Source organism: Lethenteron reissneri, chromosome 21 (assembly GCF_015708825.2).
Source record: "Lethenteron reissneri isolate LAM-NWPU_2019-01 chromosome 21, ASM1570882v1, whole genome shotgun sequence".
NCBI classification, from domain to species: Eukaryota; Metazoa; Chordata; class Hyperoartia; order Petromyzontiformes; family Petromyzontidae; genus Lethenteron; species Lethenteron reissneri.
The window spans coordinates 15,898,607-15,915,542 of record NC_083799.1 but is presented as its reverse complement, the minus strand read 5'-3'; the positions used below and the strand labels follow the sequence as shown (position 1 = coordinate 15,915,542).

The following is a 16,936-nucleotide window of genomic DNA, read 5'->3' as shown; positions in this document are numbered from 1 at the left end:
TAGAAACGCTCCACTTTGTATTTTCTTAACGAGCGAGATGGAGAAATGGAGAGATTGTTGAACCGCCTCCTCCACCCCCCCCCCAGAAAATTCTTCACTTTGTTTTTTCCCCTCTTCTCTCACCTCGAGTACAGTACACGACTGTACCTCTGCCAAATACTTGAGAGCTGTGCGAGAGCCGCTGTGCCTCATATTTCCCGAATTCCATTCTTAATCCGTTTAGTATGTTGAGCAGAACTCGGAGATTTAAAGCCTCACACGTACGCACTTGTGGCAGCACACGCACCTTGCCATCTCGGCGGGGCCCATCGCCGCCTTGCTCGTTGAACGTTTCCATGCAGCAGGCGAAGGTAAGTGCGTGGGAGAGAAGGACATTGTTAATGTTTGGCCGGTTTGCTTGAAGCTCATTTGTGGATGATCGAGTCAATGTCCACGGTCAACACGACGGCTGAAAACGTTGGCTTTTGTCAGATGTCTTACTTGGCGAGGTAATCTGCAGGAAGGTGCCTCCTAATCCTATAAAAGTTTGGAAAGCAGCTTTGAAAAAGTACATTTAAAGATGTGTCGTTTTGTCGACTCACTCTTGTGTAAAAAAAATAGTAAAAATAAATACTGTTCTTATGCAAGACGTGCCAGTTGTTTACATTTGGATAACCCCAAGTAAAAACATTACCCAAAGTAAAAAAAAAGTTCGGAGCTCTCTTGATGTTGCATAAGATGAATAAATAACATTTGATGGGAGTTTTAAGTTATTGGGAATTAAAGTTTATTTTGTTAACATGTTAACGGACTCCTAGACAAGCTTGCTGTGCTCTACACTCCACTGGTACCAAACCGCTACAAACGCCCCACCCCATTTAGTGCCTCTCGTCTCGTCGAACACGCAAATACACCGACGACGTGAAACCCGTTAACGCGCCATCGACGTGTCCCCATTCCTGCACAGAAGTGCCCCACACGGAGGGCCCCGTGGATGGCAGCCTGTACGCAAGGGTGAAGAAGAAAGGCTCCACGGACAGCGTGCCGGCCGCCGGCAACGGTCTCTCGGTGCCGACCAGCGGCGCCGCGCAGCACAACCGCTCCATGAGCACCGACTCGGGCAACTCCACCGCGTCCACCAAGACGGAGCGCACGGACGACCCCCACAGCCACCTCCACGGCGCCGCGGCGGGGGGAGCGGCTGCCGGGGCGGGTGGGGCCGGAGAGCCGGCAAAGCGGCCGGCGCGTAACGGCGGTGGCGGCGGCGGCAGGGAAGAGTCGTCGTGTGGGACGGCGCAGGCGAGCGCGGCGCTGCGTGTGGTCCCCGTCCAGGTGCACGTCAACGGCGGCTCGGCGGGGTCGGAGCGCGAGACGGATATTCTGGACGATGACGATCTGGCGAGCGGCGGCGCGGGCGGCTCCGGCAAGGCGGGCGAGGGCGCAGTCGGCGCCAGCGCCGAAGATCGCGTCGCCGCGAGAAACCGCATCGTCGACGTTCAGCCGGCCCTCGTGAACGGGTATGCTCACGACCGCAGGGCTGGAAATATCCCAGGAGAAACGGTTGTGATGAATGCGGTGAACCGAAGTTACAGCGCTGCACCGGTGAGGAATGCTCATGGTAACAGTGGAATGGGACTCTATCAAGAGCAGACAATGAAGTCCTCAATACTAATAAGAAGCCCTGAGCCTGTTCCAAATCAAACGGTGGCATTTGACCAGAACAGTGCCTACCAGCACGTCGGGCCTGCCTTCCAGCAGCAGCAGCCTTCTGTAAATCATCAACAGTCGATGGCTGAACGAGGGGGCTTTTACGGACACCCGGCGGCTGCGGAGGTGACGGGGGACAGAATGGGAGCAGCCGGCTCCACAGAGAACGCCGCAGATCCCGGCACGCAGCATGAGCAGCAGGATGGCGGTGCAGCGTACCGTGAGCAGCTGGCAGAGCCGCTCGCGACCGCTCACGCGGCAGCAGTCCGACGTCACCTACGACCGTCCAGCTCCAGGTAAGGCCTACGAGCAGGAGCTGCCTCCTGGCCAGGTGCTGGCGCTCGGCTTTCCGGATCTTCAGGCGCAGGCCGACTTTGAGAAGTCTTTGCTGGAGCTCAACAAGCTCATCCAGGAGTTGGACCCAACCTTCAAACCACTGGGACCGCCTCCGGATGGCAACTGTGCGATCGTCAATCGGTCAACGACAGAAAGCACCAGCGGCCATCGTTCACCCTCCAATAAGTCCATCGTATACAACCAGGCTGTTAATGGGAATGGATATGTCCAGAAACCAGTGGAAGAATACACGGAAAATATGAGGCCCTCTGAGGACGTAATTGTTCAGCACACTCAAACATTAGCGTTTGCATCGCCAACGGGGAGCAGTGCACCGGAGCAAGGAAAGACACAAGAGGTCGTGCACAACGGCCGGGTTGCCTACGCCGGCGGATTGTGTGCAGCACAGCAGCCAGGTCAGTGCGGCATCGATTGACGAACACTTTCCTTTTGCTGCAGTAAAGTCACGCCATTACATTCCTGTGCATGTTTTCAACAAAATGATGTGTACGTACGTTGAACTTCTGTCGCGCTGTACGTAGCCTAACCGCGCTAAATCGTAGGTGCGGGAAGTTAGCGTCCTTGTTAAAATTTTATTTTCATTGTTTCATAATGCGATTGCATAACACGTCTTTTTTTGTCGGGATAACAACTTCTTACGCACAGAGAAATGTGGCATTCATGGAGGCTTTCCAAGCTACCCGTTAACCGGCTGTTTGCTTCTTGACTTTTCTTGAATGCAACAAAAGGAGCTCCTCCTCCGCCACAGCCTCACCAGGCAGAGCAGCAGGCGGGGCGCACGATGGCTCAGCGAGCCGCGCGGGACGAGAAGGAGGGCTCCGAGGGAGCTCGCACCCCGCGCAGCAACTCCAGCCTCAGCTACTCGCTGTCGCCCTGCTCCTCTCCCGAGCCCAACAGCCCAACTCCCACGGCGGCGACGTCCTCTCGTACGGCGACGGTGAGCGTGGGCATCGGATGATCGTAATAATGATAACGTACAATCCTTCGTTCGTGATCCACTTCTAGGTAAAGGGATTTCTATTTAAAGCTTTCGTGACTGCAGGGATTCATCTTCTTGGTTCTTTCGGTAAAGTCACGTAGAAGAGAAATAATAAAATAATAACGGACGGCTGATTGCGTTGTGGCCAAAACGTCGTGAGAATAGTATTTTATTATGTTTTATTTTTATTATTTTACTATTTCCCTTCTACGTGACTTTACCGAAAGAACCAAGAAGAAGGGATTTCTCTTACACTCACGACGCTGGTCAGTGCCACTGGGTGCTACGCACTTTTAAACCTAGATTAAATAGCTCATTTCTTTAGAACGGCTTTTTGTGCTTAGTTTGTTGTCCTTCTCCCCCGCCGCACATCCGATTAGCACGGTTGGCTACGTACGGTGCGAAAGAAGTTCAACATACTTACGTATGAGTAGCCACGCGGGACCGCTTCAGATCTCAATCACCGCTGATGTTAGCCATTGCCGGGAATTTAACTCAGACTGCCGGGGTTTACAAAGCAGTGCGATAGCTACTGCGCCACCGGTCTCGCGAGTATCGGGGAGAAAAATATGATTATGCTGTAGCATAACTTTCGCTACGTATGTGTCACTTGACACCCTGGACACACAAGATGTTACATCTCTGGGGATTAGCCAGAAAAAACATTCAACTGAATAAATTGTGTTTTATAGGCAACCATACACATCACCGAATAATGTACAACATCTAAAACAGAGTAACGCAGAGGCATTAATTCTGCAACCATGTATAAAATAGTTAATGTTTATTTTTTATTGAGCATTTTAAATATTGCATTATTTTTCGCTGGCTTTTTCATCACCGGCCATGCTCAATCCACTGCTGAATGAAGACCTCCACCAGCCGCCGCCGCCATATCTCACAATCGCGCGACGCAACAATCGACCCGGCGGTTACGCGCGAGCCGATGTCACCGCTCCCCACCCCGGCGGCGCTCGCTGCCGTTGCCATCGTCCATTTTTCTTTCTCAACCGCAGCACTCGGAGGGGCACGCCGGCGGGGGGCCGAGGTCGGAACGTGCCGAGGTGGGGAGCGGCGGCGGGACCCCGGTGCCGGGCGGGCGCGAGGAGAGCGTGCCGCCCACTCCGGCGTTCCCCGTGTGCCCACCCACGCCGTACGTGAACCAGGGTGGGTCCAGCGAGCGGCGGGGATGAGCACGGCACCCCCTCCCCCACACCGCTCGGACGTCAAGGTGACGGCTGCTGCGTGTTTTTGACCTCGCCCGATTGTTCCCCCTGGTAATTGGTGGACTCGTTGTGTGCCGCAGGTCGCTGCACGCCGGGGATGTACGGGAGCCCCTTTAGTCCCGGACTGCACTCGTACAGCCCCCCTGAGGGGGGCTACGGCGCGAGCCCCAGCCTGGGTGAGACTCCTGCCCCTTCCCCCGTCGATTCGTGCCCAGCAAAAACCGGCTTTGTTATCCCGCTGTACATCACCCCGCGCATTCTTACACTGCAGTCTTATCGCTCCGTGTACCCGTGGTGTGTTTATTAATCCAGCCGGGTGGCGCCGGGGTGTCGTTCGTGCTTGGCTCGCCCATTTGGGTGGCTGCAAAACTCTGCCCATCATCCCTTTTGGGGGTTGATAAAATAGGTACCGCTTTGTGGGAAATTTACAGCAGTTGTCCTATGGGGAGAATGGCCTTTGTCATGGGAATGTGAAATTTCCACCATAGGCTCAGAGATGCCAGTGGAAATTAGCTCCGTCCCGAGTTTCTTGTTTGAGCAGCATTAATCGTAAAAACAAGTCTTACACCTACAATTTGATGCATTTGTCGCGAGTTTAAGTATAAATGTTAATTGATGCATTCTTGCACCACTGAACGATACGTACGTAGATGTTGCGGTTTATAAATCGGATTTAGTTTCGGATGAAGCAAATTTAGTGAAAGAAACTCACACTTTTTCTTGATTGTCATTCTACTTGACGCATATGCCGACAACTTTGTCTCAATGGGTCTCCTACGTAAGTTATACATGCCCGTAATATTCTTGCATTGTCCCCGTGGGGTTTTTCCGTCACGTTGCTTTGTCAAATAACCCTATCAGGCCTGCAAGTTATTAGCAGTGTGTATTTTAAAAAAACCCAGTGTAGGAGCGTCCACACACGAATAAAATGAAGAAAAAAACAATTACGCAGCACATTAGTTACAGGCTGCCAACACATGTCAAACGACGCGTCTGCCGCTTAAAATTATTGGGGAAAAAAAACCATCTCAAATTCGGCGTTGGTCTAACATTCTGAGCTATCAATCTGCATTCCACAGCAACCGCCAGCCAAGCCGGCCCCAGGGTGAGCGTAGAAGCGGCAGGGCAAGACTGGAAGCACTTTTGTCACGCACATTATGCTATCACCATTTTGCCCTCTGGGTGTTAGCAATTATTTTGAACGTGTTGGCCAGACACAGAGTGGAGTCGGGCCATATGACCACGCCACTTTGGTATGTGTTGACAAGATCACGCCAAATAACATCCAATCTTCTCCCACGCAGCAAATCAGTTTGGCAAACGATGTGAAGGACTATTTTGTAAAACGACTTTGAAGGATGGCGTTACATTGCCTCATGACTGTTATCAAATCTGCAAGAAATAATTTAATTCCGCTCCTGGAGCCGTAGCTTGTGGTTGTGTCATAACTTCCCCGCAGACTGTTATTCTTGAGAGACGGCTGATCTCTCGGCTTCTGCGTGTCGTTGCCTGGAGGCTTCCCACGCACCAGTCAAGCACCGTCCTCTACTGTTGTGCAGCAGCCTGTGGCATTTCTAGGAATCAAAGCGAGGCAGACCCCCCCCACCCAACCCCCGTCCCTCATGGATAGCAGATTTCCGGGGCCAGGTGTGAACAATGGCAGCGGTTTGAAGAGAGAATTGATCTGCCGCACGATGGCGAGAGCGCGAATGTGAGGGCGGTATTACTGGCGGACTTTCTTCTTGAGCTCGCTTGGCCGGAACGCTTCTGGCGCTTCGAACTTTCTCTCGGTGGATACAACCTCATAGCGCCAGGGGCTGCGCTCCGCCGATTTAGTTCAAACCACTCTGCTTAAAATTGTTATTTCATAATAGTGCTTCCCCGGCACATTAAAGCATTGACGTATTTATGGACCCTTTTTGCCAGTATTGTATTAAGATGACAAATATATTAAAAAAGAGCCTTTACCCTTCCTGGCTTGACTTCCGATTAGCACGGTTGGTTATGTACGGCGTGAAAGAAGTTCAACATGCAACTTATGTACGTAAGTGACGTGTGTTTGCTTACATTTTTTTTTTTATTTTTTTAGGGTCCAGACTGGGGATGGGCGCAGGAGGCCGGCCGCACTTGAGAAATGGCAGCGAGGCGCCTCTGCAGAAATCGAACAGCGTCGGGGCCCAATCGCACAACTCCCAATCTTACAACTCTCCCGGCAACGCGTCCTCGCCTGCCGCAGGCCTCACGAGCCCCCAAGGTCTCGCTGTGAGCAGCCAGCCGAGGACCTTCGGCAAGGCCCCCCAAGCCCAGGCCCCCCAAGCCCAGGCCCCCGGCTCGGCACCCAACGCCGGTGGCTTCCTCCTGCAGCACCACGGCTCTCCGACATCAAACGCAGACGGCCAGGTTCACCACGGCGCGGAAGCCTTCGGTCACCCGCAACAGAATTGGCAGTACCGCGGGTCTCCCGTTCAACACCTCTGGACACCTCCCACGAATTCCGCCGTCCTCGGTGGCAACGGCCAACAGCAGGAATCGTCCAATCACCCGGTTCAGCAGGGCAGCGTGGAGGGAGCCCTGCAGCAGCAGCAGCAGCCTGCCCTGCCGGAGAAGAGGTACCCCCCGGGGGGAGACTGGGTGGTGAACTCGCCGCACTACTCGCTGGTGAATCGGGAATCGCCGTCGCCGCTCTCCAGTGGAATGCCCACCATGAGCTGCTTCTCACCGTCCTCCACGCTGCCCGGGACCCTGCACCCCAACTTCTCGAGGCAGTCCAGCGTCACCTCGCTCCCCAGCGGTGCGTAATGTCGTGCGTGTAAAATGTGTTCCCGGTCAACTACGGTGTAGCTGGGGGGGGGGGGGGGGGGGACCATGAGAGCTCAATTGAGATGATGCTGTCGTGGTTTTATTGGTAGCCCGCAGTTGCGTGGCGTTTGTGTGCTGTTTGCTCAAGGCCACGATGAACGAGGGAAATTCCTGAGCAATTGCGAGCGCATACATTTTAGGGCAATCATTCGTATATGTTATGTTATCATTATTATATGACCTTAAGAGTACTTTTCCCACCAGTATATACTGTAACATGGGGTATCTTATATATACATATGTATATTCAATTTCACCCCTTTTAATTTCAGATGTAAGTGCCGAAACTCGAGCATATGTGAAGTTTGTCCAAGACACCACAAAGTACTGGTACAAAAAGGACATTTCAAGAGACCAAGGTACGTCCAGTTACATCACCATCCACAATACAGAGCAGGACGTGACGCTCGTAGATTAGGCAGACCACCACCAGTCTCCTCACCACCACCACAGTCTCCTCACCACCACCACAGTCTCCTCACACCACCACCACTCTCCTCAGAGTCCTCACAAATGTAAACACTCATTCATTGGCCAATAAACGCGTGTCTCTCTGTGGCTCCTCACGCCTCAGAGAGCGAGTGAACACTGTGCGATGCGTGGCAAATAGAAATTGTCATTATACAGGTAGGAACAACAGGTTCCACACTGCCCACCAGGGATTATTTGTCTGTCTGTCGTGCATATTTGTCTGTCGTGCACGAATGCGCTGTCCAACCAAGTTCCTACCTGCCCACTCCGAAGGAACGCGTTTGTCATAATTGCGGCGGGATGAGGTTTGCTCACGTGACGGCTCCTCTTGTCGCAGCGATTGCCGTGCTCAAGGACTCGGAGCCAGGCTCGTTCATCATCAGGGACAGCCACTCTTTCCGCGGGGCCTACGGTTTGGCCGTTAAGGTGGCAATGCCCCCCCCGAGCGTCCTCCAGCAAACCAAAAAAGGTAAATTATACGTTAATTTATCACTCTCCTAGAGTAGATTTTGCAGTTGTTGCGGTTATATAAATTCTTACATTTTTTTTTGGACATCATCATTTAGTTTTTGATATGGAGTTATGTTTTGCATACCGTGTTCTCAACGTTTCGTGTCACGTTTAATCATTGCATTTCGAATTTCCTTCGTAGGAGACCTGGCCAACGAATTGGTGCGGCACTATTTGATTGAATCGACTCCGAAGGGCGTGAGGTTAAAGGGATGTCCCAACGAGCCCTTCTTCGGTGAGGCCACCAGAGAAACCGCTCGCCCACCGCACCCATCACTTGTACATCTAGTGTGAAAACGCATTTCTTTAGAACAAATTTTTGTGTTTAGTTTGTTGTCCTTCCCCCACACCTCCGATGAGCATGGCTGGCTACGTATGGTGTGTGAAAGAAGTTCAACATGCATACGTTTATATAAACACACACACACACACACACGTCACACCGTGCTGCAGACCCAGCGCGGAGCTGCTCACCGCAACGCTGCAACGCCCACGTGGCCGCTTGTGCTGAGTGCGCCGTTTGTGTTTGTGCACAGGGAGTCTGTCCGCTCTGGTCTACCAGCACTCCATCACCCCACTGGCGCTGCCCTGTCAGCTCATTATCCCCGATAAAGGTGACAACCACACCAATCTGTCCTTGTCAGAACAACATTATGACTCCTCTCGGGGTGCAATTACTTACAGACGATAAACCACAGGCAGCTGTGCAGCTTAACATTTAAAGCACGGTTTCTTTTTGAAAACTATTCAAGTAATGATTTCCAGGATTTTTAAAACTGATGGACCACTTGTGAAATTACCCTCGGTCAGAACTTCATAATTGTTAACTCGGAGTAAAAGTGTTTTGCTTTTGAATGTTCCTCCCACCTTGTGCGCTCCAAATACTGTTGGCAAGATTCTCTCTTCAACAGCAGTGGCACTGAATCGCTGGGTCGTCATTTACCCGATGCTTTCCTCCTGTTTTAGATCCGATGGAGTGCTCCGAAACGGACAGCAGTGAAGCCAACACGGCGAATTCGGCATCAGAATTACTGAAGCAAGGAGCCGGTAGGTGGCCACTCCACCGTGTAGCCAACTACAAGGCCACGCTTTCACAGAAAGCGCGCAACTGCATTGGAGGAGCAGTCTCACACACACACACATATATATAAATGTTGGTTTTAAAATACAACACAAACTTTTTTATCGTCTAGCAGGCGTTGTGAATTATAGAGCATAAAGGAATGTCCAGCCCTTATGTCAATTCACTTCTGGGTGAAGGCCTACACATGCCACGTTGGTCTTGAGAATCGTTTGACTATACTTCACTACGCTGGGTCGGTGTGGGGGAGGGACCACGACTGCTCCAGATATGTCTCATCGTGGATGTCACCGTGTCCAGATATTGACCTCAGGATGCCGGGTTAACAGTGCGCTAACCACTGTGCCATAGCTCCTTCTAGAGGGAGGGCATTTACTTAAACGTGTAATCATTTACAATCTGTCTCAAGAGAATGAGCTCTTAGCATGCATTCCTCTCCCCCCCTCCTCTTCTTCCTCCAGCATGCAACGTGCTGTTCTTGGGCTCGGTGGAAATGGAGTCTCTGACGGGGCCACAGGCCATCGCCAAGGCCGTCGGGGAGGTGCTGGAGGCCAGCGCCGCTACACCGGCCGCCACCGCGGTGCACTTCAAGGTGTCGGCGCAGGGAATCACCCTGACCGACAATCAGCGCAAGTAAGCTGCTATTTCCCGAGCGTTTGGTCGAAAAACATGAATCCGGACAAAACCATTGCGAGTCCTAAGCACGGAGCGGCGAGGTAGTGCCGGTGGTAGCACTTGCACCCCATGGCAAGAAGGGACCTGGGTTCGATTTCTCACTCGAGTGCCTTTTTGCGTGAAGTTTGTTTCGTCCTTCCCATGTTCTGCATTGGTTTCTGTCCATGTCCTCCGGTTTCAACCCATAGCTACCCCCCCCCCCCATACAATGTAAGTGGACTTGGCTAAAGAGCCAAATGCTGGCAAATAACCTATTACACATTGCGATTACACAAAGCAACATTGCCACCTATTGCGAAAACTTGGCTCTTTAAAAAGTCCGGAGACTCACTTCCTGGGTAAACAAGGTAAAAATAATTATAGATTACAGGACACAGCACGCGATCTGATGAAACGCAGCACAAGCTCTGCCGAGTATACCGCATACGTTGAGAAGTTCCTCGTACCTTGCATGATTACAATCAGCTGGGTTTTATCTCGCAGGGCGGTATGAAGTGGCCCACGCTACTTAACTTTGTTGCAGGAAATCAGCGATGCTGCATTGTTGTGTTTATCACTGGTGATTTGCAGCGGCTAATGCGTGTTGCTTTGTGTTCCTGCAGGCTATTTTTCAGGAGGCACTACCCATCCATCACAGTGACCTTCTGTGACCTGGACCCTCAAGAAAGAAAGTACGTTCGCTCGTTGTTTGCTTGTAATACAGGTGTGAATATATCTAGACTGCATTTCAGCTTGTGTGTTTCCTCTAGTGGTTTAACATAAATCAAATAGGAAATTATCATTAAGAGAAAAACAACTGCTTTATTTATTCACTTGAACCACAGTATTGGTACGAAGTGATTCTGGTGTTGTTGAGCGTTATCCCTTTAATGTAGAGACGGCCGAAGCCTCCACGTTATAGGTGTTAGCCGGCAGGTTAGCGCTAAAAGCTCGGTCGCACGAGTGACTGTTTATTTTTGGTACAAAAACATTTTGTTCTTGTTAATAGGATCTCATGCAGCTGTGCTTTCCGTCTTTGAATACGAGCAAAATTAAACGTATTTAAAACAAAACTAAACATATGTCTCTCCACATGGCACTTCGTTTGGACTCGGTGTTTATTTGCCAAATAATTATATCGACGTTTTTCTCTCTCGCCTCTAGGTGGCAGAACAATGGAAGCAACTCTGCAAAGTACGTAACATTGCGCGAACGCCTTCCAAGATTGTTCACCTAAAGGGCATCCTGATTTAACGACTTACAGTATATTGACAAATGTGACAGTATCCATTATCAATGTGTGCTGGATGTTATTGGTTATTTCAGCGGTTTGTTTTTAATTTTGGTTTGGATTTGCCATGCATGTGTTGTTAGTTGTTCAAATGCTTTACTTCAACTTGTGTTCTGTTAAAATTAATGTTTCAGCATTAAGTCCTGTGCATCAATATTACAGCCACATTCACACACTTGAGTGATAATCATCAATACGATTGTGCCAACTTCAAACTCTGAACAAGGCCACATGTACACATGACGTGGACAGACTATACAATTATTTGAATTAATGACTGCTCTTAATTATTATCCTTTGTAAAATGTAATCCGAGTAACGTGTTTCCCCCCCCCCCCTCCCCCCCAATTATTTTCAGCATCTTCGGATTTGTGGCAAAGAAACAGGCCAGCACGACGGACAACCTCTGCCATCTCTTTGCCGAGTTGGAGCCAGAGCAGCCAGCCGGCGCGATCGTCAACTTTGTCACAAAGGTCATGCTTGGGTCACAGAACGTGGCCACGAAGCCAGCGCCGACCCCGTGAAGAGTCCCTCGTGACACCAGCCCACCTGGCCACTCACAAACAGGACCACACTGCCAAAACATCTATTCAAATGCTGGGATTAGGCGGTTTGCTTAATTGGTTAAACGCAACGTTTAAACGTTTGTGCGGACACTAAAAAAAGCAATGACCTGAACTAAACGAAAGCTTTTACTCGAGGCACTTGTTTGAGATTTCCCGACATCTTGCTGCATCACGAAGCAGCAGCTAGCTCGGCTGCTGCTGCTGCTCAATAATGAGACACTAAAATTGTAATCCGCTTTTGGCATGCTTGGAAATACAGCAAATGAAATATGTGCAAGGTAGAAATATATAAAACGGTCAGCACTTTGCCAAATTAATGTCAAGAGCTTCAACAGTACGGTTGTTTGTTATTCAATTATCTTGTGTATTTAATGATTTATGTGTAAAATTCATGAGGAGAAGAATCAGCCTGTCATGCAGTAACCTGCAAAAATTTTAAAGATAATGTTGATAAAGCACTGCACCACATGATGTGGCTCTTATCAAAACATGTTTTACGAGAAAAGACAATTCCAGATCACACAGCCACACACCAAATCACGGATGTTGGATAAATTAAGCACTTGCATAATAACGATATGAGATTAAACCATACTCCTTGACCAATGCAACTGTCAAAGGGAAACCATTTTCACGAGTCGACGAAACATAAATTGATTGGGAATGCTCGTTGCATTCTCGAAAACCTGCATTTTGAAAGTTATATTTTTTGCCGGCATTCCATTTGAGTTGTCGTTTTTATTCCGAATAACTTTTTTGTACAAAACTGTAGTTTATTTAGCTTTATGATCATGTATTTGTTTGTGATTTTAACTTCTAGTATAAGCAAGACATTTGAAATGTGTGCATGTTAGTAAAAAGGTAGAAGTATTTTTTAATCTCTTCAAAATATATTTATTACGCTTTCCTGTAACACTGAAAGCTTCTCATAAATTGTGTATAATCTGTTCATAGCCAAAGTGCAAACTTTTTTTTGCTTTGCTTTGAAATTAAAAATCGTAATGGTTTTAGGTGGACGTATTCAGTCACCTTAGGTCACCCCATTGGGAAGTCAGCCCAGGTGAGAGCTAAACAACGCAGGAGTCATGTCAATCCATAACTAGTCCGAATATTATTCTGAAAATAACATGTACCTCCGTGTTGTACACGTGGCACAGGCTTTCACAAAGCAGAGGGCATAGTAGGTTACCATAGGTTTATATTTTCTTGTTCAGCCCATTGCAGGTTATTTGGGCACCTTTTGCTAAAATTCAAACGGATATTTTTGTTACCTTGTGTGAATAATGGATAAGGGAGGTGAGCGAGGTAAATACACTGGGTGGGACAGAACCGACGATTACTTGTTGTAAATATTTTAGTTTTATTTTACGATTCATAAAATGCGGTCTCATTAATAATTTACTTATATTCTACGTACACGTTTTTGTTATCGCTGAAAAAAAAAAGTAAAACGTAAACATTTCGGATGTAATATGCATGAACATGAGCGTATCACGATGGTTACCTGGGAAACAATCCGCAGTTCGTAACCACGAGGGACGCGTTCCCAATTCCCGATGATCCAAACGCGTTTTGTTTTCGCATGGAATCCGAAGGCGTGACGTCACAGGGAGTAGTGCCACTCCCTGTGACGTCACGTGCTCCCCGTTCGCCACCACGTGGTGGCGTCGACTCGCATCGTGCGAGGTCGCGCAAAAGGCAGGAGAGAGTTAAATTGTCAGTTCGTTGGTGTTATGTAACAAGCACATAATTGCACATTACCTCGCAAAAGGATCTGAAAGTGTCCTTGTTGAAATGCAATTTCACATCTGACACCCCATCCCATTCAAAATGTCATGATCTGCCGGAGGTTTCACGTTGTCTCTGTACGAAGCGATGCACCAAATTGGCAGTCTGCACGTTTGCCGATGCTGTGCGAGACGCACAGGGGTGGGTTAACCAAGAAGTAATGCTGTGGTCTTTTGTTACCGACAGGATGCCTGCACCTCGAAGCAAACGAGTGGGTAGTCTGCGTGAACACCGCTAACCTTACACCGAAAACACCGACTGCTTTTGTCCAATACACAGCGGCTGTGTCCCTCCGACGCTAAGAGTGTTGTTCAGTGTTCGTGGCTAATATAAACACGCCACATTATATCCATCCTATATATAAAACGCATGAACACATTACATAACCCAACAACCGTCTAGGATTTGAATATCAAATACAACCTCGTAACAAATGCCGCGCTTGTAGAGTGTAACCTTTGCACAAGCGTGGTAACAATGAAATGCGTGGAGAATGTTTTCAGAAGGTTACGGCAATGGATTTGACACGATGACAAGCATGCGTGATGTCGTTCCTTTCAAGAATAAATCGCAAATACCAATCTCATTTGCAGCAGGGGGGCAAGAGGGTGGACGAACAAAGTGAATGTTGTGCACAAAATCTGGCTCCTTTTTTACAATTGATCTCAAAATTGTCTAAATGTAATTTGAAGTATTTCATTAGCGCTCTCAATAATAAAATAACGAAGCAACTTAAAAGGGGGGGGGGGGGAGAGAAATAAACTATGATACAGAGATGCCCATGAGCCAGTGATATTAATTTAACGTTTAGGTTTAAAAAAAAAAACCAATGTACTTGGTTTAATGCGTTGTGGACGTGGTGACCGTGTAACTCTCCCCGGAATCGCTGCCTCTGATAAAATATTTCGCCCAGGGGCATAGCCACAGAGGCTCGCGGCTGCTGCCACCTGTGCACACGAATGTATGCAGATGTCTCCATTGCAGAAGCAAAGTGTGTTGTGTTTGAGGACGCAAAGGGACTCTCTGTTTAACACGTAGGAGGCTTTCACGACCAATATGATCCACAAGAGGTTTTTGGGTTCGATCGCGTCAATGTATAAATGTTGTGTCGTTAAAACCCGCCACCACCCGACACAGCCAACTAGTAAGGGTTGTCACGTAAACAGAACGTGCCAATTCGTCACTAGTACAGCACACGGGTGTGTTGGAGAGCCAAGCCACAACATTTACAAACCGAGTCCGACGTTTCGCCAGTAACTAGCTTCATCAGTTGGCTGTCGGGTGGTGGCAGGTTTTAACGACACATTTATACATTTACGCGATCTCACCCAAAAAGCTCTTATCAAAGGGACTCTGTGGTGGTGTCTAACACCCCGTTCTGCCCCAAGCCAAGCGGACGCTTGTTGAGAAATTTTTTTTACCCGTTTTTTTGGCTATGCTCCTGACGCGTCAACTCGTGTCATGTACTCACTGGATTAATCAGTGTTATTAGCAAACTGCTAACAGTATATATCTCCTTTACATTAAAAATCATGACACTTAAAATTGATTTATATTTATGATCTTAAGGCTTCATATTATATATCATATAGTTTATATTTTGTACTTTATAATAAAAATAGCAAACTTTAACTGTACAAAATGTGTAAATGAAAGCTGTTCTTAAATAGTGCCATGAGCTCTACTCCATGTAAACCCGTGCTTTGCTTAAATAAGCAGGAAATAAAAAAAAACATATTTAAAAAAACGTTCGAATGTTTTGTTGTCACTGCTGCAATGCACTCACAAAAACAAAAGGTGACATTAATGTCAATTACACCAGGGAGGTGGAACAGTGGTGTATCGGCTCGCACATTGAACGATGAATCTGGCAACCCGGGGTTGTGCCCCCCCCTCCACCCACCAAAAGCCTTTCGCAGGTTGCAGCATGGATACTGTGCAGGAGACATTTCGAATGTGCTTGGGGAAGATAAGTGCCAAGTTTCGGTGATGAGACACTTACACGAAACAACGGCTTACATCGTACAAAATACACAAATGGCATCAGAAGCAAATGCTCCGATAATATATCACTGCCTCAAAGTAAAAAACACAAAGTGCTGTTAAGGCCTATTGCCCAAAACGTTGCCTATTGTGTACGAGTTTTTTTTCCCTTTGTATTAACTATGCTTGTGCACGACTTCCAAACGCAATATCTCCAAATGTATTTAAGTAATCCCAGTGGGATGGGGAGCAGTGGTCTTGATTTTCGTGCACCAACACTAAACATGGCGATATCAAACTTGCCAAGCCCTTATCAGTGCCCTACCTTATCACAAATTCAGACCTTATTGGTCATCCCGTGCCCTTATAAATCGCAACGTTGATCCTACAAAGTCCCATCACAAGGGAGAAACTTGATTTTTGCTTTCCCCGTATTGAAACGGCTGTACGCCATATGGACATGAAAACTAAATCTCCCTATACAAGAAGAACACGGTTAAAGCGTATGGGGTTGACAGGTGTGTGACAGTCGACAAAAAGAGTGGGCTTGGTTATTTGGAGAATACTTGTTTTTATTCAGCTATGACTGGTGACCAACGCCCGCGAGGTGGTGGAAACCCGCCCCCTAGCGGAGAAAGAGCGACCCTGCCGGATTGTGGAATTGTGAAAAATAAGCACGAGCCCCTGAAAAGCTGATTTTCATTCTTGCACACAGCAGTATCGTGTCATTGGTTCCTGCCAGGGTTCAACTTTGTAGAGGCTTCAGCATGCCTGCACTTGCACGAGGCCTCCGCCTACTCCCCCCCCCCCCCTCCTTAAAATCTATCTCCGTGTCGCTCTCTCCCGTCTCGAGGAGAGAGCCACAACACCACCTCGTTCTGGGAAGAGGTTTGCCAACGAGGAGAACTTGCAGCTCACCAACCCGCCTGGTTGACGTGACAGCCAGAACAGGATGGTGACCTGGAGCGTGAGCCAGCGCACGTACACAGTGGGCAGTCTCCAATGGAGGCCACATGAGGCAGTGGAGGACCAAACGCGATCCCAGGTCAGGACCGACAGCGGACGCCTTGGGGCGATCCTGGGCCATCCCCTCCGTAGAATACCCCCGGAATGGGTCGTGGAAGGCTGAAATTGCCGACAGATGGACACTCATGGACGCAGTGAAGCACCCAGACGTGAACGCCTCCATGGGGTGTAGAGTAAATCGCAGGCACGGAGCAGGATACCGGATCCACGCTCATCTCAGAGCAGCAGCACACAAAGCTGGCTCAATGGCCACCATCCACCCCGTATCGTCGACTGCCTGCGCGGCTTCAACAAAAGGCCCTGGACAGGGACGGAAAACCCCTGGGCTGGTGAACCACCACCGCCGCTCAACAGCCTGGACCAAGGAGCCACCTCAGTGGTTGACGCCATTGACCCCAGCAGGATCAAGACGTCACTCGCCTGAGGGAGGGCATAGAGAAGCTGCCCACGCCACAGGGG

General features: G+C 49.0%; 1 protein-coding gene across 1 annotated transcript in view; it reads left to right on the top strand.

Moving 5' to 3' along the window:
* The window catches only part of LOC133345318 (tensin-3-like), a 120,898-nt gene extending 105,682 nt beyond the window's left edge, over nucleotides 1-15,216 (top strand). Inside the window, 15 exon segments of the mRNA XM_061555979.1 lie at nucleotides 947-1,836; nucleotides 1,838-2,438; nucleotides 2,772-2,980; nucleotides 4,039-4,189; nucleotides 4,329-4,424; nucleotides 6,338-7,039; nucleotides 7,380-7,466; nucleotides 7,916-8,047; nucleotides 8,231-8,323; nucleotides 8,625-8,702; nucleotides 9,055-9,135; nucleotides 9,631-9,802; nucleotides 10,447-10,515; nucleotides 10,988-11,017; nucleotides 11,473-15,216. Coding sequence (XP_061411963.1) covers nucleotides 947-1,836; nucleotides 1,838-2,438; nucleotides 2,772-2,980; nucleotides 4,039-4,189; nucleotides 4,329-4,424; nucleotides 6,338-7,039; nucleotides 7,380-7,466; nucleotides 7,916-8,047; nucleotides 8,231-8,323; nucleotides 8,625-8,702; nucleotides 9,055-9,135; nucleotides 9,631-9,802; nucleotides 10,447-10,515; nucleotides 10,988-11,017; nucleotides 11,473-11,638 — 3,557 coding nt within the window. The 3' untranslated portion in view covers nucleotides 11,639-15,216.
* The last annotated feature ends 1,720 nt before the right edge of the window (nucleotides 15,217-16,936 follow it).